General features: G+C 50.8%; 2 protein-coding genes across 12 annotated transcripts in view; one reads left to right on the top strand and one right to left on the bottom strand.

The window, feature by feature from the left end:
• Positions 1–11,637, bottom strand: part of MED12 (mediator complex subunit 12) — a 37,223-nt gene extending 25,586 nt beyond the window's left edge. For 6 of the 7 annotated variants that reach the window (XM_049827553.1, XM_049827552.1, XM_049827556.1 and 3 more), the window contains exons 1-12: positions 11,440–11,637; positions 10,977–11,081; positions 9,953–10,144; positions 8,021–8,180; positions 6,532–6,707; positions 6,137–6,247; positions 5,313–5,567; positions 2,992–3,138; positions 2,601–2,700; positions 2,015–2,151; positions 1,063–1,194; positions 535–661 (exon numbers count right to left, since the gene is read on the bottom strand). In XM_049827553.1, the coding sequence (XP_049683510.1) occupies positions 535–661; positions 1,063–1,194; positions 2,015–2,151; positions 2,601–2,700; positions 2,992–3,138; positions 5,313–5,567; positions 6,137–6,247; positions 6,532–6,707; positions 8,021–8,180; positions 9,953–10,144; positions 10,977–11,081; positions 11,440–11,538 (1,741 nt within the window). In that variant the 5' untranslated portion in view covers positions 11,539–11,637. The remainder of the gene's footprint in view (positions 1–534; positions 662–1,062; positions 1,195–2,014; positions 2,152–2,600; positions 2,701–2,991; positions 3,139–5,312; positions 5,568–6,136; positions 6,248–6,531; positions 6,708–8,020; positions 8,181–9,952; positions 10,145–10,976; positions 11,082–11,439) is intronic. The other variant, XM_049827550.1, reaches the window with a different exon arrangement.
• An 890-nt stretch (positions 11,638–12,527) lies between these two features.
• IL2RG (interleukin 2 receptor subunit gamma) lies at positions 12,528–23,409 on the top strand. 5 transcript variants are annotated; one of them, XM_049827933.1, is made up of 9 exons: positions 12,596–12,686; positions 14,746–20,033; positions 20,138–20,228; positions 20,469–20,653; positions 20,812–20,954; positions 21,064–21,226; positions 21,707–21,815; positions 21,886–21,970; positions 22,074–23,409. In XM_049827933.1, exons 2-9 carry the CDS (start codon positions 20,030–20,032, stop codon positions 22,275–22,277), a joined length of 984 nt encoding a protein of 327 aa, XP_049683890.1. In that variant the 5' UTR covers positions 12,596–12,686; positions 14,746–20,029; the 3' UTR covers positions 22,278–23,409. The 5 variants fall into 5 exon arrangements, with proteins under 5 accessions (XP_049683887.1, XP_049683888.1, XP_049683890.1 ...); XM_049827930.1 differs by lacking the exon at positions 14,746–20,033 and having other exon boundaries at positions 12,528–12,686; XM_049827929.1 differs by having other exon boundaries at positions 14,746–20,228.
• Positions 23,410–24,302: the final 893 nt, after the last annotated feature.

The following is a 24,302-nucleotide window of genomic DNA, read 5'->3' on the forward strand; positions in this document are numbered from 1 at the left end:
AACATAGCAAGTGACCAATACACAGTTCTGAGATTACAGCAAGGACTAAAAGCAGAAAGCCCAGTTTCAACAGGTGGCAATTAAGTAAGTCAAAAGCTCTCCAATTAGTCTCACAGACCAGAGGCATAGGACTTTAGCCTGGAAGTGCCATTCCTGGGTGTACAGTTACCTGCATCAGCGTTGTATCCTGTCCCTCTTAATCTGTTTGCAGTACTTGCACTGAGAGACTATTCAGAGCTTTGTCACTTCCTAGTTAGAAACCTCCCTCTAGTTCTCAGCCTGAATTAATTCCTGATTAGGCTATACTCATTTATTCTTGGCCAAGACTCTGTTAACATAATGCTTCTGCATTATCTTTCTGTCATCTGGCCCTCCAGGCTGGTATCCCTCCCTCTCCAAGGTATGCTCTGGATCGCAAGGAAGCCAGAGAATTTAGGCACATCCAAGACCTACATACAAGAGAATAGCACACAAAGTCAAAGTGCAGGAGAGGGAAAGCTAGAAACTGGGAGACCACAACTTCTTATTACATACTTAGCATAGGAGCTTGAGTGTCAAGGAACTGCATAAGGACATCCTGAAAGACAGGAGCACTGGCTGCTGAGAGTGATCCTGAGGAGATGGAGCCCTTCTCATCCACGACTTCAGAGTCCCCACATCTCTGTAGAAACAGAAAAAAGCACTGACTGCTGTCACAGAGGAGAAACTCAGTATCCATAAACTCCAAAAAAGAAGTCAAGATAATTTCCCTATCTTGCACTTATAGGAAAGCCACCACACAGGTTTCTGTAAGCTACTCCACGGTCTCCAAGTAAGCCAGTACTTCTGCACTGCCACCACCTGTCTTCAAACATATCCAAGAAATGGGATACACACCATCCTGCAGGGTCATTTATGACGTACTTTGGGTTAGATGGAGCAAATGCCATAATTAACGGTACCAGCGTTAAGAGGCATTGTGCTGATCAGCCTTTGCCTTCCAGTGTAATAGTTAAGATAATCTTAGTTAGGTAGCCTCTGCTCTCCTTTACCACTGCTAGCTTTCCAGGAATAAGGACTTACCTCAGCCTCTATCTCTGCTTGACGCTTCTCTAAGAGTTTGGCCACGACCATAGCCCTGTGGCGTCCAGAGCGTTTATAGCTGACAGCCCACTCACACAGCAAGGCCACCACTGCATCATCATCTGGGGAGATCTGTTGAGATATAGGCACTACAGTGAGAACCTGAGCCAAACAGAAGATGTGAGCAGTCCTAAGGCCTCAGATTGGATATAACAGTAGAGCACAGCCAGAAGGCTGTAACATTCTCCTCTTCCTAACATGGAGGACAGATGTCAAGCTAGAGCCCTCCTGCTTCATCTCTGACTCCACTTGGCAATACGAGGTGATCCACAGCCTTTCACAAATCTGCAGGCTGGTTTTGCTTCAGAAAATCATCTCTCTTCCAGCAGCACATCTATGAAGTGCTAATCTTAGCACAAAGTGAAACACAGCTTCTCAACAGCATTATACAAAGTATGCAAACTATCACTCCCACAGCTCACTTCCAAAAACCAATGCAGTATTGGTTGCACTATGGTCCTACACATCATAAATATGTCACCTCCCAGGCTAAGAGGAACTTGAACTGTGAGCTCCCAGACTCCCAGGAAGCAGCTGCCAGCCCAGAATTTGACAAGGCTAGCATTTACTTCTCTCAGACACATAACATGTCTTTATCATCACTCTGCTATCCAGACCGATGTCTTCCATCAGGAGACTCCTCAGTTAGCTGCGTGGATTCTCTCAAGCTTACACGCGTTTGTTAGCGTAGACTTTCTAGAGCACAGATGCCCCCATTCTCACTTTAGTACCTCCCTAACTTAAGGCTGCATTAAATCCTTTTCAATGGAGATCGCATCTCTTGGCCAAAGGGCACTATCTAGTCAGCTCTCTGCAGACACAGGATGGTAACTGTGGAATATAAACAAGAACATAGCCAAGACCAGGGCCCAGCAACAAAGTCCCAAGGCACCTCATGACTGTCTTTGGTTGGACCCAGCCCAAATATCCTGTTATACAAGGAATCCAAAGAGTTGCTGAAGTCAGATCTTTCAAAGCTGTGACTGTCCAGAACTTCTAAAGTGTGCAAGACACGGCCAATAGTGAAACCTGGAAGAGAACAGAGAAAAGAAATGCATATTTGGCAACTGGTACAACAGACTCTGGAGCAAAAGCTTCTGTGAGCTCATTGCTCAGGAGATTGCCTATGGAAAGCTGTACCAGTTAGGCAAGGGTCCACCTAGCTTAGCATCCTGACTCTCAGAGCAGCCAACAGCAGATGTTAGGGGAAAGCATCAGAACATGGCACATATACAAGAGTATAGTTCTCTGGTACACACTTCCAGCTTCCAGTAACACAAACTCCCCCTATACCTGGGGAAATGGACCCCCACAAAATTTTGCACTGGAAAGAAAAAAAGCCATTTGTTTTTTTTCACTGCTGACAGTGAACACCAATGGCACCAAACAGGAAAAATCAAAGGAAACAGCCAGACACAAAGTTTGTCAGGGTAATACATGGAACAGGGGGAGAGAAGCTTTAACCTACAGCAAGTTACCTGCTGTGGTTTCCTGGCACTTGTCAAATGACCAGCGAACCTCCACAGCCTGGCCGCGTTCCTTTATCTGCTGCTCAATTTCACGCAGCTTCGCCCGAACCTAAAAGCAATGGACTTGTGTAAACATACAAAAGGATACCTTAGTAGTCCTGTGTACAAAATTATCAGAAAACAAAGAGCATGACAGTAATTCTACGCAAGGTTAGATTTTGCCCGTCTTCCAAGAACATCACTGTCTTGCTTATAGCAGAATGGGAGCAGTTAATTCCTTGGGAGCGAGACAGCACCTCCAGCTCTGCTTATCACACAACATGAAAAAAAAATCCTGAAAGAGCCAAGATACAACTATTACCTGGGACCACAAGAGCTCCCTTTTTTGAAGGCTGCTCACCTGCTGTGTAAAGGCGGAATTCCCTCCTGGCATGGGCAAGTTGGATGGGGCTATAGGCAGGTGGTCCAATGGAGAGCCGGTCTTTATCCTGCTATCAGTCAATGAGTAATGCCACACAAGGGCACTTGGGCAACACAAAATTATACTCTGCAACAGATAGAAAAGTCAGTATCATTGAGAAAATCAAGGTCAAAATAATTAAGTTAGATTACTTTCTACAGAAATAACCACTCCTTTGTCTTACTGCTCAGGCATTCATCATCCTATATAAATATTTACTATTTGGTTTTTTTTTTTTTTGTTCTAAGCTCTGAAAGATTCTTTGGGCTAAAGACCATACTAGAGTAGAAAGGAGCAAATTAGTATTTTTGCTGCACTGAGTTTCTTGATCTAGGTATGTTTAGGAAGCCAAGACCAGAGTTCCCTGTTATCCAAAAGCAGCAACATGTTGCTGCAGAGCAACCTGCTGTTTCTAAAGAGAACTTGTTTTCTACAACTCACACAGTCAATGCACAATCTAGCCCTCATGGTCCCAGAGCAGCATTTACGTTAGTGACTTACAGGCCTCATCAAGAATAAAGTGTGAGAATAAAATATGAGTCAACAGACCCAAACTCATTATACTGTATTATTTAATAATTACAAGTATTATTATAAGCATTATTGTAATCATAATACTATTATATGTGTGTTTTCATTCTTTTATGATCTTGTACAGACACCCACACACACAGACAAAACTTCACTGAATGATCCCTAGGATACACCCTTACAGCTTCTGGCTCACAAGGAGCCAGACATTAAGATGGACAACCAAGGCTGTTTTAAACACTCAAACCAAAGAATCCATCATATCTCAAGCACATTTGAGCAAAGGTTAATTATGTACACTGTTAGAAATGCATCTGTTTCCAGCCTGACTTTACCCAGCTCCAACTTCCAAACACTAGATCTTATTCTGCCTTAGCCTTATCTACTATCTACAGATCTTCTGATCTGTAGATCTATCAGAAGAGCTCTTCCAAGATATACTAAAAAAGATGACAATCATTAACCCATTTGAACTTTTTAAGCAGGTTGTGTTTAAAGCCCTAGTCAGCCAAATCTTTGAGGTGTAGATGCTTATATGTTTTCCCTGAAGTAAGCTCCCCAAACAAAGGACTTTTATATTTAAAAAGACATGTTTTATCACACTGAAACAAGAAAAAAAAAAATCTAAGCCTTTTTAACTAAGTGACCAAGAAAGGCTAAACAGGAATACAAAGGGGTTATTTATAACCCTCACATTGCTCTCTAACCCTTGCAGACAAATCCTTACTTCTAGCTGACTGTACTCTAAAAATTTTCTTTCTACCCTGTTTGAGAGCTGGCTGGCTGCTTCTTGATCCTGTCAGGGCTCCTTGATCTCAAATTTCTCTGTTGAGCTGCAGGTTCCCAACCTCTGTGCTCTCCTCCTCTCCACCTCCAGCTCCATCCTGCACTCTCTGGAATCTCCTCTGCTTTAACGTGCTCCTTTCCTCCTGTGGAAGGGGCAGTCTCCACTCCTGCAGGGACCCACCTGACCTACTCACTCTCTTCTTGAAGGAGAAAACCACAACCATGAACACACACGCTGAATGGAACTCGCCTATCTTCCTCTGACACAAGGACAGTATGGACTGAGTCCCAGAGTGACACAACAGTATTTGCCCTTCAAACATCTATCAGTAAGGCTTTGGCAACCTTGCCCTTTTACCGCAAGGTAAGGCTTAATCAATTCCAAGTATAAAGATAATGAATTTAGAGTTGTTCCTTCTCATAGCCTGCTGCCACTCCTGAGGAGAGTGGTCTGCCTAAACCATTAAAGTTCTTCGATAATGAAGTGGGAGGGGTTGTTTTTTGTGTGTGCTGGTTGCTTGGTTTGTTTTTGTGGTTTTTGGGGGTTTTTTTGTTCTGTGGGGGTGAGTTCTTCTGATGAGGGGTTGTTTGTTTTTAAGAGCTCACAAAATGACAAAGCACTCTTTCATTTCTGGCATAATTTCCTTTCCTAGATGACAACCTGTTACTGATATATACAAGATGAAATAACCCTTTCTTTCTCATCCCCTCTTCTGCAAAACTTTCCCAGCCATGTAAGTTAGTCAAGGGCACTGCTACAGCACTGATGTCTGGTACAAAATCTTTGTTAACACATCAGCAAAGACCTACCCTTTGACAATCATGGTTTGACATTTCTGTACTCAGGAACTTGCTGACTTGGACTGTAATGATTTTTCTGTGACGGCATACAATATAAACTGTCCATGTTGACCCCATGATCACCAACCACTACTTCAACCTACCTGGAGGATGCAGCTGAGCCCATATACCACTGGCCTGTGCTGGGGGCACAGCAGTAAGTCGCTGAAAGGGCTGGGAGGAGGATTCCCTGCAGCTGGCTGAGGGGTGGGAGTTGAAGGAAGAGCATTCCCTGTCTGGGCAGACAGGATGTGGGGTGGGTGCCCACCAGCACCATCCAGCTGCATAGCAAGCCTGCGGGTGCAGAAGTAGGCCAGACGTCTGGACAGGTATGCAGACTGCACAAACTCTCCAGAGTACTGTAGGGAAGAGGGAGGAGGGAAAACATCCTTGTTACAAGCAGCACAAGAGAAACTCTTGACCCTCCTGAAGTAGCCTACTCTGTGGTACTGCCTTGTAGAGACAGTCCTTTTTTACAGAGAGCTCCTTAGCATCATCTATCACTCACTGGCTACTAAGCATGAGGGAAAAAAAACCAACTTTAAATGCTCTATGGCAATGACTTCACGTATCAAAATGTACCCACACCCAGCCTTCCCAGGGCTTCAGAGGTCTGCCTAGAATCCAGTTGCAAGAGAAAGAAAGAAAAGCAGTTTCCATGTAGTGGTGCACAATGAGTCCACCTATCACAGCTATGATGTGGGCAGGGATTACCAAGTTCAGTGCAGGGAAACAGGGTAAAGGACAAAGAAACAGAAGACAGCAGGACTAAAAACATATCCCTGCATGAGCCAAGAAGGATGCTGAGAGGGACGCTCCCTAGTGTACTCAGTGCAAAATAGCTTATCATCCCTTAGGCAATAGGAAGAGGACTGGCAACAGCAGCAGTCAGTGCTCTTCTGAAGCAAGCCAGGTACATATTTCTCACCCGCAGCAGCAGGGGTAGGAGCATTTTCAGAAATTCATCTTCTCCTGACCGTATCTTCTCAAAGCACTCGAGGACCCATGTCAGGAATTCATGTCGGTCTAGCATGCCATCCTGCACACAGATAAAGGCAGAGCAAACGGACAAAAGCTGAAGGAACATCTGCTAAAGGAAGGCAGAGCAGCAGCAGCTGCTTGCTTTCTAACAGTGGAAATAACTCTGGAAGTTTGCACAGTTCTCTACTACCCCTACTCTACTACTGAGCTCAAAACTGCATCCAGCACTAATGGTCCATTTACAGAATGAGAATATTCTGCAAAAATACATCACTTTGCATCCACTTCCCCTAGCCCTCCTCTGCTACGCACCCACCCAAGCAGCCCCCTCCAGTCCCTCACCTGGAACATGAACATAGCTAGTTTCTCATTGTAGTCCCACTGCTTCAAAGCTTGTTCCACCTCTTGGGGCATTGGCCCAGATGGTGAACCACAGCCTTGCCCTGGGAGCTGTCTATAGAACTCCGCAATTTTCTGCAGCTGCTCTGACAGGTACTTGGTGATGATCTGCGTCCATTCTGGAGAAGAGGAAACAGGTTAGCAACAAGTGCCGTGGTAAACAGAAGCAGGAAAGAACCAGGCTGGTACGCAAGTGGAAACCCAAAAAAGTTCCTGTCATTTGAAAAGGACAGAAAGACAAAGAAAGAAAAGTAAGTGCCATATTAGCTTTGCTTGTGCCCTGGGGGCGGTAGGAAGAAGCATCCACATAAGTAAAGAACAAGGGGAAAAACTTCTGTGTTCGGGTGTAGTGTTACTTTGTACAAGAAAAGTTGGGAAGAAAGATTCTTCAGCTGCAGTTGTTGAGAAACAGCAGGCAGAGAGAATAGGCTTTCCAGCAGGGAGCAGTGTTAGGCCAGCCTGGTTTAGCATCCTCAATCTGACAGACAGCAGAAACACTGAAAACAGTTCAACTCTGAACTTGTTCTTAATCTCTTTCAGATATCAGTGTAAAGCCATGATCAATTATTTTTTTAAATAATTGTTTTTACTAAAACCTAATTGTGTAAGAGACAAACTCAATACACAAAGTGACAGCATGATTACACTCCTCTGGGACAATGCAGATGACAAAACCTAAGGCAAAATATGCAAAAATGTGAAACAAATAACATAGTCTCAGCAGTAGGACAAACACCCAAAGGAACAGGAAAGTAAATGGAATAAATATATCTAACAAACCAATCAACCTCCAAATACAGACATCAGAAGCCTGTGTAACATTTATACCAAAGATAAACAAGGAGGAAAAAAAAAATAAATCCAAGGACTTCAGCTGCTAATACTGCTTTTCAAAGGAATATGGTCAGGTCCTGTAGTCACAGCCATACAAACCAGAAAACAGCCAGGGGAGTTCTCCTAGACCACAGTAATGTAGAGCATGCCAGGATGCAAAGGATGTTAGATACGGGATCCAGTAAAGCTTAATGAAATTGGAAACACAAACAGGGAGTAACATACTGGAATTCTCTGGGAAACGTACTCACTCACTTGAAAAGAAGCTAATCAGTCATTGCTAAATTATAATGTTTACAGTCTTTGTAGGGTAAGAAAAAAACAGGTTATACAGCAGAGCAGCATAGTAGAACTTAACAGGGAGAAAGAATAGGTAGGCTCTCAGGATGTACTTGTGGCTGCTAAGACTTATTTTTCAACAGTGTACTCTCACAGGTGGGCCCTGTTGTTTTAGGCAGTTATGCACATCAGAGCACTAGGACTTACCAGCAGGAAACAAGTTTATATGGATTTCCAGGCTACCTCTTACTATTCAAGAACAGGCTGAGAAGGAAACATTTGCGATGGACAAAACCAGTGCTCCGCACAAAGTGCTTACCAATGAAGGGATCAATGACATGACGTTTTTTCACCTTGGTTTCTGTGATGGCAGCATAATAGGCACAAGTCATTTTGATGAGCCAGGCTGCTCTCATTACTGGAACCGTGTATTTCGCCAAATAACCAAAGACCTCTTCCTTCTTGCTGAAGATGGGCACCTGTAACAGAATTGAGAGGGAGAATTGCAACCAAGGACTTAGATGGGAACTATCCAAAGCAACTACACACGCTGTAGGCGCTGAAAGCTGTGAAAAAGGTAAAAAGGGAAAAGGTACTGTGTTGCTCTGCATCTCAAAAAACCTACTGCAAGAATTCACCTCTGGTCAGAAAGCAACAGTACCAGAGCTGCATTTCAGTATAAAGAGAAACAAAACAAATTGAAAGAAGACAGAAAACATAATTACATCACTGTAAATCCACACCCTGAATCCTGCAAACAGCTTTGAGGATATCCTTCAGAGAGGATATAAACTACAAAAGGTACAGACTAAGGACTGAGTCAGAAACACAGAGTATCTACTATACAGACTGAACATAGCACTCTTCATTTTGTAAACGAAAGAGTGGTTACAAAAGTCTCGTAGTATCATGACTAGCCAACAAAAGACTGTGAGAAACAGGGAATTGAGTGGCATAGTAGAAAGGAATTCATTAATCCAAGATTCAAAATTCAAGATACAACATGGGAGGATACCAGTGAAATCATCAGACTGCAGATCTATAAACCAGGAAGCAATAACACATCACAGGAAGAAGTACAGCTGTGAGGCTCGTTTCCACAGGATACAATGGACAGCAAAAGTATGCATGTGTTCACAGAGCAACAGAAATTCAGAGGACAGGTCAATTTGGTAGGTATCTCAAAGTCCCTGAACTACCAACAGTTCAATCGCTGACTTGCTATGTTTCTTACATTCTTCCCAATTATTCCCTGATGCCTCAAAGACACAAAGACATGGACTACTTGGCTAGCAACAGTCACTACTTTCATGTCTAAGTCCACAAAAACTGATGGAGCCCACTGCAGAAAACTAGGGAAGGCCTTGAAAGGTCCAAACTTTCACAATGACCTCAGGAAACTGACAGCCAAGATGCAAAGAAGGATACAAGGACTATGTTTATAAAGAGACAGATTCTGGGAAAATCCGATAACTTAATTTTCCCCCTAGAGTGACTCAGAACACCAAGGACCAGACAAACTCCAGCTTCTAAACTACGTGCTCTGCTACCATTTCACAACTGGGAGTTACGTTCTTCCACAATGCATACTAGATTCCTGAGTCCTTGTTTATAGGGCCACCCTGACAGAGAGTTAAGCGCCCTTGCTATCGGGCCCGATAAAATGGCAGAGTAAAACCCTTCTTTCTTCTTTCATACTCTACAGAATTCAGTGTTACCAGGGAAATATCTAGCCCTAGACCCCAGGGCACAGAAATGCTCTAGCCTGGCTGAGAACAAGCTATAATACACATACTCTTCTCAGCTTAAAACCAGAAACATGTGTCACTGCAACAGAAGCCTACAAAGTAACTCAGCTGATTATTTCCAGTAATTCTCACTATGACTTTTGACAACTCGAAAAACCCTCCACAATAGGAATGGTCCTAATGTAAACAACAGACCAAAGGCAACAGTGGCAGCTCTTCTGAAAAACATCTGAACCTTAAAATAAATCAGTCTTATCATACAAGCCAAAAAGCAAAGTTGAACACAACCCCCAAACAACAGACAAGGGACCAGTTCTTTGACTGGAGACAACTACAGCCAGTGCACTACAAATCCTGGATACACTCTTCAAGCTGAAAGCTTCAAGAGATGTAGAGAGAAGAAACCTCTCCAAATAATAAAAAACCTTCTACTATACAAACACTTCAAAAACAAGCATAGATTAAATACTCTGCCCAGCCAGGCAGCCTCTCCTGTAACATACCTTCTTAGCGAGATGAGTGAGGGGCTTAGTTCCAGCCAGATCTGTGAACCAGTTGTTTATGGCACTCTGAGAACGTGCTGTCACCAGCCAAAAGTTATCTTTCTGATTCACCTGGGGTTTCCGTCTTCCCGTGTCAGGCAGTGTATTGCACCGCAGCTTTTCTGCGATAATACTGCTAAAATTTGAACTGATCTGGAAAAAAAGTAAAAAAGGATGAATTGCATTTCACAGGTCAAAGATCTATCTATGTGCTTAAAATCTTATTTATCATTCCTACCAGAATTCTCACCAGTATCAACTTTTGAAACACAAAAAAACTGCCAATAATTTCCTTTGTTATACTTGCGAAGAGGAATGCTTCTAGACAACTCATACAATAACCAAGCAGGGACTCAAGTTGAGACGGAGACGCAACTCTCTACAAATACTTGTCAAACCAGACAGAAGGCTTCTGGGACAGATGTCAGCCAAGGAAAACAAACATACTGTGCTTATTGATTGCGTTCCATCCCAGGTCATTATTAGTCCTCTTGTTGGGGAGGCCAGGAAGTTAACATCTTGATTTTTGAGACTGAAAAAACGGAGCTGAAGCCTGTCATGTAACTCCCATGTTTACATTGCCAGGTGTTTCAAGAAATCTTACTTCTCTTCTACCATGGCCATAATGTAACCAAAGCAGTAAGAAGAAGTTTCCCGCTTCTTGTATCCTAGTCTTCTGCTTTAGTTGCAGAGCATAAGGAGTTCTAGATGCTGGTTCAACAGAAACTGCAGATACAGACCTGCCCCTAAGACGTATGGAGCAAGACAAAAACCTGCTCTCTCAGGTGTGGGACACAGTTCCAAAAGAATGCAGAATTTTGATTCTACAGGAACAGATTAGGTCCTAAACCACCCATCCTAAAGGGAAGGGTCTCCTGGTTCTGGACATGGGGAAGAAATGAGACCCAGGACTGCCCAGGACCCAGCAGCCTGGTCGTACAGGCACCAGGCCCTGCCAAACCCCCACACTCCTGATGGCGCTCACCTTCGCTGGGTTGAAATTGACATTCTTGGCACTGCCGTGCTCGTCCCCAGAGACTGCCGGCTGGTTATTGAAGCCTTGCTTGACGTTCAGAGCAGTCAGCTCATCCTGGGGGGGGAAGGACGATCAGCAGGGCCCGGCAAGGCCCCTCCATGCCAAACGCCCGCGGCTTCTGTCCCCGCCACGGCGGCTCAGCCAGCGCGGGGACAGGACCCGCGGTCCCAACCGGCCTCCCCCAGGCCCTCGTTGCCAGGACACGGGAACCGCAGGTCCCTCGGCCAGGCCCGACCCCCCCCAAGCCGGGGCTCCGGCGGGACGGGCCCCTCACGCCCGGCCACCACGGGGACGGAGGGCTCCCTACCCCCACCCCAGCCCCGGGGCCTCCTCACAGCCAGCCCCGGCACGGCAACCCCGCACCCCGGGTCCCCCCGCACCCCGGGTCCCCCCGCACGCCCGGCCCCCGCACCTCCTTTTGCTTGGGGTCCTGCGGGTAGACGTCAGGCGGGCCGAGGCGCGGGCGCTTGAGCGGGCGGTGCTCGTAGCTGAGGACGCCGAAGGCCGCCATCCCAGACCGGCCGGCGGCTAGAGGCGGCCGGGCCACAACAAGGACCGCCGGGGCCGACCGCGCCTGCGCCCTGCGCCCTGGACGGGGCCGCCCGAGCGCCGCCGGAGAGGCCCGAGCGTCGCTGTCACGGGCGCCGCCGAGGGGAGCCGGAGCGTCCCGAAGCGGGGCCGAGGAAGGACGAAGAGTCCCGAGCGCCGGCGGGGAAGGCCCGAGCCTGAGCCGAGCGAAGGCGGAAACTGTCGAAGATGGACGGGGAGGCCCGAGGCGCGCGCGGTGCCCCCTAGCGGAGGCGCTGCGCCGGCACCGCGCCGGGCTGAGGTCACGTGTCTCCCACAGCGACTACCTTCGTCATCACCGCCAGGACCGCCCCGCAGCTCACCGCCTCCGGCTGCCCCCGCTGCACGGGACGCCGGCGCCGTTGGTCTCACGGCCACCGTCCCCCCGACCACACCCCTACCGCTGCGCCCACGGCCGTCCCCCCGTCGCTGCCCCCATCATGGCACCACCACTAGCCCTCACGACCACCTCCCGTAACCGCCCCCACGAGCCCCTTTGTGACGTCTCCCTGCAGCTGCCCCCCCCGGGACTGCCCCAGTGCCTCCCAGTTCTGCCCAGTTCTCAGGGACCCAGCCCAGGACACCCGTGATTGGGCTGTGGGTCGGGAAGCCCCCACCGGCCCTGCTCCTGGGGGGCAGCCCTGTGGGGGGTGAGCCCTGTGGCATGGTGGGGTGAGCCATGGGAATACGGCAGGATGATCTGCAGGGTCCCACTGGGGCAGGCAGCGGGGCCTGGAGGGGTGAGCTGTAGGGCCTGGGCAGGAAGGGGGGCAGGAGCCCAGTGGGATGAGCCGTGGGGCCCCACTGGGATGGGCCGCGGGACCCCATTGGAGTGAGCCACGGTCCCCGTTGGAGTTACTCGTGGGGCGCCGCGCGGGGTGGGCCCCTCGTGGCAGGCGGTGCTGTGGGGCAGGAAGCAGTGTGGGTGCGGAAGCCGGCAGCCCTGCGCAGTGGGTGGGCTGTGCGCAGGGGTTGTTCACATGCGCCCCACGGCTCACCCAGCCATGGTGGTGCTCGGCGCCTTCCTCGTACCCGTCCTCCTCCTCCTCTGCAGGCTGGGCCCCTACCTTACTGCTGCCCACAGCCCCCCAGGTAAGGGAGCGCATGGGCCCCAGGGGGGGTGGGAGGCCATAGTGCCCCATGGGTGGTGGGGTTGGGGGATGTCACTCCCCAGTGATGGTGGGCGAGGAGGACAGGATGTGGGGCTGTGTGGGCTGGCGAGCCAGTGGGGCTTGCGCTAGAGACCCCAGGACCCCCCCAGTGCGCCCCAGGACCCCCGGCATCTACATGGCCCCTTGCAGTGGGGCTGCTGGGAGAGCTGGACTGTGCCGGGGAGCCCTGTTGGATGTCCTTGCTCCTGCCCTGGCGCTGGAGCATCACTGGCACCACTGGCCCCATGGCTACCAGCCTTGTGGCTCTCCTGGTTCCATGGCTCTAGTGGCCGCACAGCTCTGCCGGCCCTGGGGCTGCCAGCTCAGCAGGCAGCGCTGCTGGGAGGAACCCTGGCAATGGAGGTCCCCCGTGGCAGGCCGGGGCGGGGGGCGGAGGCAGGATGCGATGCACAGATCCTATCGGCCCTGTGCATCAGCCAGGCAGGACGGCAGCCAGCAGATCTGCACCAGTTGCCCTTTCCATCCCCGTCATGTCAGTGGTGCCGTGCGCAGAGGGGGGATGGGGGATGGGGGGCGGGGGACAGGTGTGTTATGGATGCATGCACAACCAAATCCAACAGGTGTTAAAAGTCAGATTTATTCTTCATTAGAAAAGTTAGTTAGAACTCCGCTATGGTAACATTTTATAAACCACAAGCTCGGCGATGTAAGGGGAATTAGCACTACACAGCCGACTTGAGAATCCTTAAAAGTGATGACCCAAACTGCGCATTCTCACTCACCTAAAGATGAGGGCGCTCTCCCTCGAGGAGTTACCTCGGGCGGTGCCCTGACCCAAGGCGGGGGTCCCCAGCGGCAGACCCGCTGTTGCGGGGAGGACTGATTCCCACATGTCCTCCAGCTTATACCCTTGTCGAATCTGACCTGTGGTCATTTAATCCCTATTGGCCAAGAAGGTCACCTCAGTGTACCTGGCACGTTTGCAATTGGTCAGTTCAAATTTCAACCTGCGGCCTCCAGGGCTTGGGGCTTTTTTCCTCTTCTCCCTGCCTGGAGAAGTTTCGTTGCCTGCTGGGGGGAGTGTACTGCCACACAATCCACCCCGTGACCACAGTCATGATTCGACCGGTTTCCTTGGAGTGGTCGTACAGTCACCTCTTGCCTCCTAAGTTAAAAGGGAGCTCAGTCTGATGAATTTGACGCTTATTGTGGGTCATCATTTCATTCTGGTCTAGAATTAAAGTGGAATATTGGACACAGGAATATCCAGTGCATGAACAGGTTTTAAGGGAGTATATTTTACCGTTAGTACAGGCTTCACTACCAAGCGTTTGATAGAACTTACTGCAATACAGATTACAGTAATCATAACTACAAGCATTATTAAAGATTAGAGAAGGCTGGTCACTCACCCCGTGAAAGAAAATCCGAACATATCAAAACCTTTTCTCCAGTCAGTTAGTCCCTGGTGCAGAAGCAGTTGCCTCTAGGTCTCTTGCCATTTTCTTTTGTTGATTTAATCTTGAAGCTACATTGACACATTTGGAGTGAACACAGCAGTGATCCATCAACAGATTCAAAACTTCACATACACCCTTCTCTTTCATTAGCATCTAATCCAATATGGCCCAATTTTTGATAGTCATTTTACTGATATAACTGATTGTTTAAGAGTCCCCAGATTGTCAGATGTAACATTGGCTAAGGTTGGTAGTTGTAAAGTCAGTTCTAGAGTGCCCTATCAGTGTTCCCTTGGGTACCATACACAGTTACCCCCATGGAATTTCAGGGCATAGTGTAGTACCATTCCAACTCCACCCCATGATCCCATGAGTTAGTTGGAGGATATAGTGACATTTGGTGTTCCATACTGAACTAGCATTTACTGCACCTGGTAAACAACTATAAGCAACATGAGTATAACCTCCTCCCCCATCCAATCTGAACCTCCAACTATAATTGTTACATTTGTCTCACGTGAGCTCAAGGACTCGCAATATATTGATGTCTATCATTTTTGCCATGACATTATCATCCAGATCTTCACCATCCACACCTGCCACCATCATCACTGCCAGCAGAAGCACTGGAATAGCTTGTTTCTTCATTGTCCTGTAAGAAAGCACAAACTAAGCCTTGGTCTTAAAACTGGGTCACAGGGTTAGAAGTCCAAGATTATCCACCAGACACTGATGCGGTGAGTCTTTCCACTCCCATCTAAGGCTTCCTAGGCATACAAGCCTCTGGGTTTTGCTAAGGTCATAGGAACAATACCAATGGAGGACAGTTTCACCATGACAGGTTGGCCCACGTATGTCTCCAGTGGAAACTGGTGTCTCTGATCATCTGGTATAGTCATTGCCCCTTAATGGTCCTGTAGGACAAAATGCTCAAATTTTTGGACTTCCATGATTTCCCCCTCAGTTATTAACAGTCAAAACTGCCTGTGGTAATCGTGCGTCCCAGTTATGGCATGAAACATCATCATGTTTTTTAATCAAGCCATTGGTTCACTCAACTATACCATTAGCTTGGGGATAATATGGGGTAAGAAACACTCATTTGATGCCTTTCCCTCGCACCCAGTCTGGTACCACTGTGGCTGTGAAATGCGACCCATTATCACTTTGAATACATTCAGGAATAGGTAGAATACCAAACCATTCTCTCATAACCTGGACTGTCTGGTCTCCAGTAGCTGTGCCAACAGCTGTTGCCACAGACAATCCTGATACTACTTCCACTCCTGCCAAAATATATTTCCTCCTATGAGGTGGTCTCAGAGGACCAATGTAATCAACCTGCAACATGCTGCAAAGAGCCTTGCCTTGTCCGATATGCTGGGCCGGAGCTTGGTGTGGGTGATTAGCCTTAAGCCTTATTTGGCATTGCGGGCAAGCTGTAAGAATTGCTTCACAGGTTTTCATAGACACTGGCCAACCCCGAGATTGGCATTCGTAATGGAGATCTGCTTTCCCTGAGTGGTCTCATTTGATATGCAACCATTCTGCTAGTCTATCCAAATCTTCCTTCTCACTGGTGACCATCCAGATTTGGGCCAGGTGGTCGACCTGTTGATTCCATTTTGCAGCTGGGGTTCCATCCTGAGCATGTCCCTTCACCCATCCCAACTTTAAAGGCTGGGATCTCCCTATTGCCAGTAGGCGTTGCCAGTCCTCTGCCCTCCACACTTTCGCATGACCTACTTCCCACTTACTAGATTCCCACTGACATATCCACTCTGTAGCGCCCTTAAAGGTTGCATAAGAGTCAATACAGACGATGGTAGCACCATTCTCTATGTCCAGTCATAAAGCCCGTAGTTCTCCTACTTGTGCACTACTTTCACCCTCTTCCTCAACTGTCTTCCCAGTACCAGTTTCCAATGCCACTGCTTTACATTGCCATTTTGATCCCACTCAATGGGCAGACTCATCAGTGAACCACACACTCCCTGCACATCTGAGCCTGCCACAAATTCGGGCACCTCCTCAATCAGAGAAGGCTTATAAGGTTGACCCAACAAGGTTGGATAGGAGTTTACAGGTTCCTGTAGTTTCAAAGCCTTAGTCGGACCCTCCTTTAGTGGGAGCAATTGGCTTATCCCTTCTAGGTACGCACACCATTTCCTAACTGTAGCCTTTTGGGCTACTCCCTCCGGAGAAGGTAACCCATTGAGGATCGAATTTAAGAGAGGGAAACGACCCTGTACTATAACATCCTGTGAGGTACTCAGCTTTTCAGCCTCTTTAACTGCTCTAGTGAGGGAACAGACCCCCTTTTCCCAATCTGAATATCATCGCTCAGTCTCTTTAAATGCAGTGGAAGAGAATAATAACAGCCTAGCTGGTCCCAGTGGCCCCTTTTGAAACACGCCACAGTATGAGGCATGTTCAGCAAATCCCCATTCAACCCATAATGGATCTCGTGGGTGCAATGGGCCCAGTCTCTGATAAGCCTTAAGCTCATCTTTGAGAGCATTAAGGGCTTTTATACATTGCGAAGTCCAATCCCATTTCCTGTTCTTTTAGAACAAGTCATAGAGAGGGTGGGCAATCACTGAAAACCCTGGTATATGTTTTCTCCAGTAGCCCCAAGTACCTAACAGCTGTTATAATTCTGTTTTATTGCCTGGAGTCTGTTCCTTTTCAGTAGCTGATAGAGTATTGTCAGGTACCGCAACTGCTCCAGCTATCCACTGTGCTCCCAGGAATTTAATTTCTTTTCTTGTCTAGGACCATAACATTTAGAAGATGGAATGTCTAGCCCATTCTTGACTAACAGATTGCAAATGGCCTCAGCCAACTTGCCCTACCTGTTCCTTGTTATCCCCCACCAACTAGGATATCATCTATATACTGATATATGTGAATGCCTGATGGTACTTCCACAGCATCAAGGAGCTTGGCTAAAGCATTGTGAGCAATAGTGGAGGAATGTGTATATAAGGCTCTCTATCAGCAGACCATCGGCAAGCATTCACCATGCGGACTGGGCGGCCCGAACCCCAAACCACAGCTTCCGGGTTTTTTTAGCCCTTCCAGGTCCTCTCGCAGTGCCGCCAAAGGGTCCCGTTTCTCTTCCCGAGGGAACGAGGTTGCTGGCGCTTCCCTTTGGTCTCTAGCTTTCCCCTCCAGCAATTCCGCTCCCGGATGCCGTCAGCGGACTGCCTGTGCAGCACAGCTCGGGCTGCCGCCAGTGCCTTCCGCCAGAGAGCGTTCCTTCCGGGATCGTAGTTCCGACCCGGCTGGCCGCGAGTTCGAGACCGCTGAGGGCGGGGGTTACAACCGGCTGGGCGGACCTTCCTGCAGCCTTCCATCATCCATGGCCTGAACACAGGCGGCTTTTTGCACTCCCTCCGTTAACTCCAGCAGCCCCTTTGCCCGGATAGTAACAGATTCTCCTTTTTCCTTGGGGTCCACAGCCCCAGCCAGCCCAGTAGGCTACTCGGGATGTTATCAACTGATCACCCGCCGGGCCCCAGTAACTTCTCACTTCATCATCACTCAACAGTATCCAATCCCCCCATTAAAGAAACTCCCCACAAATACTCAGTTTTGGTTTCGCCTGGCTTATGCAAACACTTAGCTTGTAACTCGCTCAGATCGGGTCCTGACCAAGGGTTTGTGCGAACAGTGGTTCGGGGCCTTCCACCGTGCAGACCTGTGTGCCTTTCTGTTTTAATACGGGATTGCATGTCCCTTTCCTCCAATTCCTCTACCTCTTCAGAGCTGCTTTCATCAGTGTCCCCAGATGTCCTCATCCCAATCCTCAGGGTCCACACCCATGATTAACTTTCAGATTTGGGTAATACTGAGGGGCCTTTTTGCTTGTACCAGCATAATTTCAATCTTTCTTTCCAATGAACATGTCCGCTCCTTTCCTTGTCTCAATTCCATCTTCAGACAATCTATTTCCCCATTTTAGCAGAATCACTCTTTTGGTTTTGTCCTTGAATCAAGCAGGCACCTAGGAGGGCACAGACACTGCCTTTGCCATCTCGACAAGTTCCGTGGCATAGTTCTACTCTCTCCACAACCGCTGCTGGGTCGGACCTCTTCTCCTTCACCCATTCCAGACCTGGGGGAGAAGGGCTAGAGCTGTGTTTCTGTCATAATTCCTCTATTAACACCATCCTGCCAAGTACCACAATTTAAAATGTTACGGATGCATGCACAACCAAATCCAACAGGTGTTAAAAGTCAGATTTATTCTTCATTAGAAAAGTTAGTTAGAACTCCGCTATGGTAACATTTTATAAACCACAAGCTCGGCGATGTAAGGGGAATTAGCACTACACAGCCGACTTGAGAATCCTTAAAAGTGATGACCCAAACTGCGCATTCTCACTCACCTAAAGATGAGGGCGCTCTCCCTCGAGGAGTTACCTCGGGCGGTGCCCTGACCCAAGGCGGGGGTCCCCAGCGGCAGACCCGCTGTTGCGGGGAGGACTGATTCCCACATGTCCTCCAGCTTATACCCTTGTCGAATCTGACCTGTGGTCATTTAATCCCTATTGGCCAAGAAGGTCACCTCAGTGTACCTGGCACGTTTGCAATTGGTCAGTTCAAATTTCAACCTGCGGCCTCCAGGGCTTGGGGCTTTTTTCCTCTTCTCCCTGCCTGGAGAAGTTTCGTTGCCTGCTGGGGGGAGTGTACTGCCACAAGGTGACAGCGTCTCCTCTTTCCAGCCAGCACCCTTGCCCCAGCTGTCATTTTCCAAGAAAAAAATCCACTTCTTGGCTGGCTGTCAGTAAAACACCAGCTTTCTGTGGATACACAGGCCCTCTGTATCCCTGGACTTCCTAAGCTGCTGGGAAGATGCCCTCCATCTTCACGTGTGGAAACAACTGGAGCACAGCACCTGTTTGCTCCGTTGCGTTACATTACAAGCCCAGCTCTTGCTTTCTCCTGCCGCTAGAGTACTGGCTGATGGGTTTAGACCTTGGAAGGGACCAGGTCCCCCACTGCCTCATTTTTAGGGGAAAAAAAAACATTTTCTGGGAGCCTCCAGGATAGCTCTTAGCTGCCAGCAGCTGGTTTGGCACTTGCAAGGGGTCTGCAAGGCATCTCAGTACATTGGAGGAGCTCGTCCTGCAGCGAGCCATGCCTGTGGCCTCCAGACTGGACTGCGGTGTGATAACTGATGTGGGGAGCAGCACCACCCCGGTGGCCCTGCAGCCCCCAGCCAGCACAGGATGTGGCCTCTGGCTGCATGGGCAGGACTGGGGCTGGCACAGCGTAGCGGAAGCAGGGGGCAGAGGAGCTGGTGTGGGTGCCTGGAGCGGCTGCTTGGGCTCCCGGGGCTCAGCCATGTTTCCTGCAGAGATCAAACTTCTGAGCTCAGCCCCTGGCCCTATGGTGAAGGGGCTGCAATGGGAAGCACAGCCCATCATAGCCCCCATCACTCAGGTGCAGGGACACATGAACACCTGCAAGCACCCAAAAGGGTAACAGTGAGGTGAATTTAGACAGGATGGAGACATCAGGCACAAATCCTGGAAAAACCACAATTTTCTCATGGGACAAGCAAAATGGGTTGGCAGGGAAGGGTTTCTGTCCTGTCCCACAGTGCCAGGGGCTGCAAACAGCGGCCATGGGGTGACTAAGGGGAGCAGATGAAGGAATTGAGGTGAAACAGGACATCTGGAGCAAGAGGAACTGATGGCACAGATGTGGGAGGGGCAGCTGCTTGGCCAGCAGCCCAGGCATCACCAACACAGCATATGTGAACAGGATGGTGGGGTCCCGGCATTGCAGGCAGGCTGCACCACAGCCCCACTGAGAAGAGCTGGGCTTGTTTGGCTCACACAGAGGAAGGCTGATGGGTATGTGCAGGGACCCCAGCATGTGCCATGTCTCACTGGTGCACCCCTGTGCCCTGGCACAGCTGCCCACCACCACAGTGCCCAGTGGTGTCTGTCCTTTGCAGGGGTGGAGTGTGTTGTCTTTAACGATGAGTACATGACCTGCATGTGGGGGAGCAGACAGACGCTCACAGCCAACTACTCCCTCTACTACTGGTAGGTGCCCCTGCCCCATGGCCACCCCCACAGCAGGGGTGTCCAGCGGTGGGTCCCTGCGCAGGGGGCTACTGCCAGCATTTCTGGTCCCAGTACGAGCCTGCTCCTCTTCCCAAATCCCAGGGTGGGGGAGGCTCTGTCTCCAGGGCAAGCGGGATGGGATATGCGGGGGACAGGGGTCCTGGGGAGGGCTGGGGCATGTGGGGTCTTGGGGAGCCCTGGTAACCTGCTGTGGCACAGGTACGAGAACAGGTCCCCTGTGGTGGAGTGCAAGCACTACCTGCAGGACCACGGCATCAGTGTCGGCTGCCACTTCAACCAGAGCGAGATCATCCAGTTCCAGCCTTTCCATGTCCTTGTCAATGCCAGCCTTGACGGCAGGACACTGGAGATCCCCAGCAAGCGCATGGAGCTGCAGGACCTGGGTATGGAGTGGTGGGGGGCACCCACTGTCCTCTGTGGGGCTGCTGTGGGGCAGGAGCAGGGCTGTGGGTCCCCAGGGCTGCCCCATCATGTCCTGGCTGGTGGCAGGGCCACCGGGGCATGGGGACGGCACTCACCGGCCATCACCTGTGCCTTGAAGTGAAACCGGAGGCACCTGTCAACCTAACCATCCGCAACATGAGCAACAACCAGCTGCAGCTGACCTGGACCTCCCCGTACCCCAGAGCCCAGTGCCTGGAGCACGCCATCAAGTACAAGAGCAACAAGGACACCAGCTGGACGGTGAGAGCCCCCTGGATGCGGCACCCTCATGGTTGCGCCCAGGGATGAGCTGTGCACCAGCCTCTACAACAGTGCTGGCCCTCATCGCATGGCCCATGTCTCTCCACAGGAGCACCAGGTGAAAGGAGATGTCTTCTCCTTCCCCAGTGTAGACTACGAGAAGTACTATACCTTCTATGTGCGCAGCAAGATCAACAGCTACTGCGGCACCACCCAGCTCTGGAGTGAGTGGAGTGTGCCTGTGGTCTGGGGCAGCAACTCCACCAGTAAGGGTAGGTCATGGGGGCTGTGGCAGGCTGGGCTGGGGCATGGTGGTGCTTAGCAGGCAAGGGATGGCCAAGCAAGTGGAAAACTGGCCCAAGGCAGCAGCTGTAGGTGTGAGACCTGTCCAGGTGCCTGGGGCACAGGCAACAGCATTGGCCCCTGTGTTCTTTGCACTTCTGGAAGAAAAAGACCCTGTGCTAGTAGGGCCTGCTAACATCTGCCGGGGTTTCTTAGCCCTGGAGGGCTGCCCTGGCATGGCCAGTCCAGGACGGAGTCACCAGTCTGTTGTGGTGGCAGCATGGCAGGGCTTGGGGATGGGCCCCTTCTCCATCCTCCGGTCCCAGCTGAGCCCTGCCAGGGATGATGCCAAGCTCCCATGGCCACCCACAAAGGGCCACCGGTGTGCCCAGCTCACTGTTGTGGTGGTGTGCTGGCTGGGGATCCATGGTGTACTGGCTGGGGATCCATGTCACCCTGGATCTTTCCAGGCATGGCAGAGGAGCCACTGCACTGGTTCTGGATCCACACGGTCTTGATCCCCGTTGTCTCTTGCCTGCTCTTGCTGGTCCTTGTCATCCTGCTGGTGCGCATGGAAAGGTGAGCGGCGGGGCTGGTGGGGGGCAGCAGCACTGGAGCCTTTCCCATCTGACACATCTCTCCTGTGCAGGGTGTGGGTCATCCTCATGCCCCGAATCCCCAACCCCAGCAAGAACTTTGACGACCTCTTCATCACCCACAAGGGCAACTTCCAGGTAAGGTGGCGGTGCGCAGCCCTGCCCTGGGCTTAACCCCTGCTCTGTGGAGTTAGGGCTTGGCTGGGTGGTGGCTCCTCTCACCCTGCTCTGCTCCCCAAAGGAATGGGCCGGAGTCCCCAAAGATGTCATGGAGAGCTTCAAGCCCAACTACAGTGAGAACATCTGCTATGTGAGCGAGCTGCCCCCCAAGGACAGCTACGAGCCCCTGTGGGAGGGCAGCAACCACCCGCCGTTGCTGATGCCTGGGGCCCTGGCTGCCCCCCGTGAGCACAACCCCTACAAGAACAGCTATGTGGGAGTGTGATGCACTCCTGCACCCCTGCATGCTTCACACCGCTGCTGCCTGAAACCTTGCTGCCCCACAGGCCTCGCTCCCTGCTCCCACCCTGCTTCTGCCAAATGCCTGGGACCCCCAGCCCTCCTCCCTTCCATGGTCACACTCAGTCCCCTGCAACATGGCAGCTGTACTGCACCACAGGGTGCTGGGTGAGCATGGTGTGCTGGGTGCACTGGGTGGTGCACTGCACAGTATGCTGTGTGCACCAGGTGGTGCAATTGGTGCACTGCACAGTGCCTGGGGTGCAGTGCATAGCACCCTGGGTGCACTATTTGTTGCATGTATGAGATGGATCAGGTTGCACTGGGTGCTGCTCTGGGTGTGTTGCAGCACACTGGGCACACTGCAGTGTCCCAGCACCTGCCCTGTCCTTGGGGCGTCCAGGAAGGCAGGGTGACATCCATCCTACCACGAGCCCTGCCACATGCAGGATCCCTCTCAGGGTTGCCATGGCAGAGCAGAGCTGTGGGAGGGCTGACGGGCTCCCACACTGCCCTCCCGTGGGCCCCCATGCTGGGCATGTTGGAGCTGCTGGGATCTTGCCAAGCCCTCCTCCTTGCTTTGTGGCTCCCACAAACACACCCAGGGACTTAACCCAGTGAGGGGGCAGCTGTGGCTGAACAGGCAGGAGCCACTGGCCGACCAATGGGGACACTGGGGCTGAGAAGCGCCAAGGGCCAGAAGGGCCAAGTGTGGGAAAATAACAGAAGATCGGCAAGGAGGATTGTAAACACACTCGAGTGACTTCCACCTGGGGTGTAGAAAAACACATATAGCATACTAATTGTTGTCTATCCTTGCGTGTTTGACAAGTGGAACATCTGTGTTCAGATAACATAGGCCAGTGATAGACTTAAGGGGCACCCTATTGAACATGCTTGAGATTCCTGCCCTGCTGTGGGAAAGATCAAAGCACAGTGGTAAACTACGCCTGCGTGAATCCCGGAATAACAGGCAAAACCAGCAGCTTTGGTGATCCTCTAGCAAGGACTGAGCTTCACGGCACCTGCATTCCCGCTTGTGTGCTTCTGCCTAGATGCTGCTTGGGGGATACCCCAGTTCATGAGGTAATGAAAATAAATTTGCTCTTTGCATTTCATCCGTGTTTTTGTGGTTATTCTTGTGTCCTGCCTGTGCTGGCTTGCACACCAAGCCACTATGTTGCCCCCAGCCCCGAGGGCTGCAGCCCCCAGGGCACCAGGTGAGCCCAGCTGTCCCCCTGTGGCCTCACCACCCCTTTGCCTGCACCCTGGGGTTTCCCACTGCAGTAAAACTCTGCTGTGGTGGGGGGTCACCTGGGCTCACCCTGCAAGGTTTGGGGGAGGCACCAGCAGAGTCCCGCACCCCACTCACCTCTGACCTCACCAACACTGCGGGGCAGGGTCCAGCCCCACCATCCCAGGGGGCGGCACGTTCATCCACGTCAAGCTGCCAGGGCCACCTGCTGGACTCAGCCACCGCTGCTCTCCCTGCAGATGACCAGAGCCTTCTGGCCAAGGCCAGCTGCACCCTCCTGCAGCTGGTCTCCTATGTGAGGAGGATGGTGGGGGTGCCCTACACTGGTGAGCCCTGGCTGTGGGGCTGCAGCTCCCCCACCCCTTGGCAGCAGCACTGGCACTTCGTCTCACCTCCAGTGGGATGCTGCGCAGGCTCCCTGTGGAGTGGCCAGAGCAGTGAGGTGGGGGGGTCCCCAGCTCACTGTGCCAGCAGCCCTCACCCCACCCCAGCTTTTCCAAACATCATCCACCCGTGTGACGAGCTGGGCACCCCCAAGCTGCTCTTCCAGGTGACCAGCCTGAGCAAGAGGACCAGCAAGTTCCTCCAGGCGTGTGGCACCTACTATATGTGCAGGGTGGAGTTCGGGGCACCTGGTAGATGTCCAGGCAAGTGGAGCCCCCGAGTCCCTGGGGGTCCTGGCAGTGCACAGGATGGTGGGGCGCAGCGGGCAGGAGTGACAGCAGGGCCATCCCACAGGGACTGAGGAGGAGCACA

Source organism: Accipiter gentilis, chromosome 24 (genome assembly GCF_929443795.1).
Source record: "Accipiter gentilis chromosome 24, bAccGen1.1, whole genome shotgun sequence".
In the NCBI taxonomy this organism is placed as follows: Eukaryota; Metazoa; Chordata; class Aves; order Accipitriformes; family Accipitridae; genus Astur; species Astur gentilis.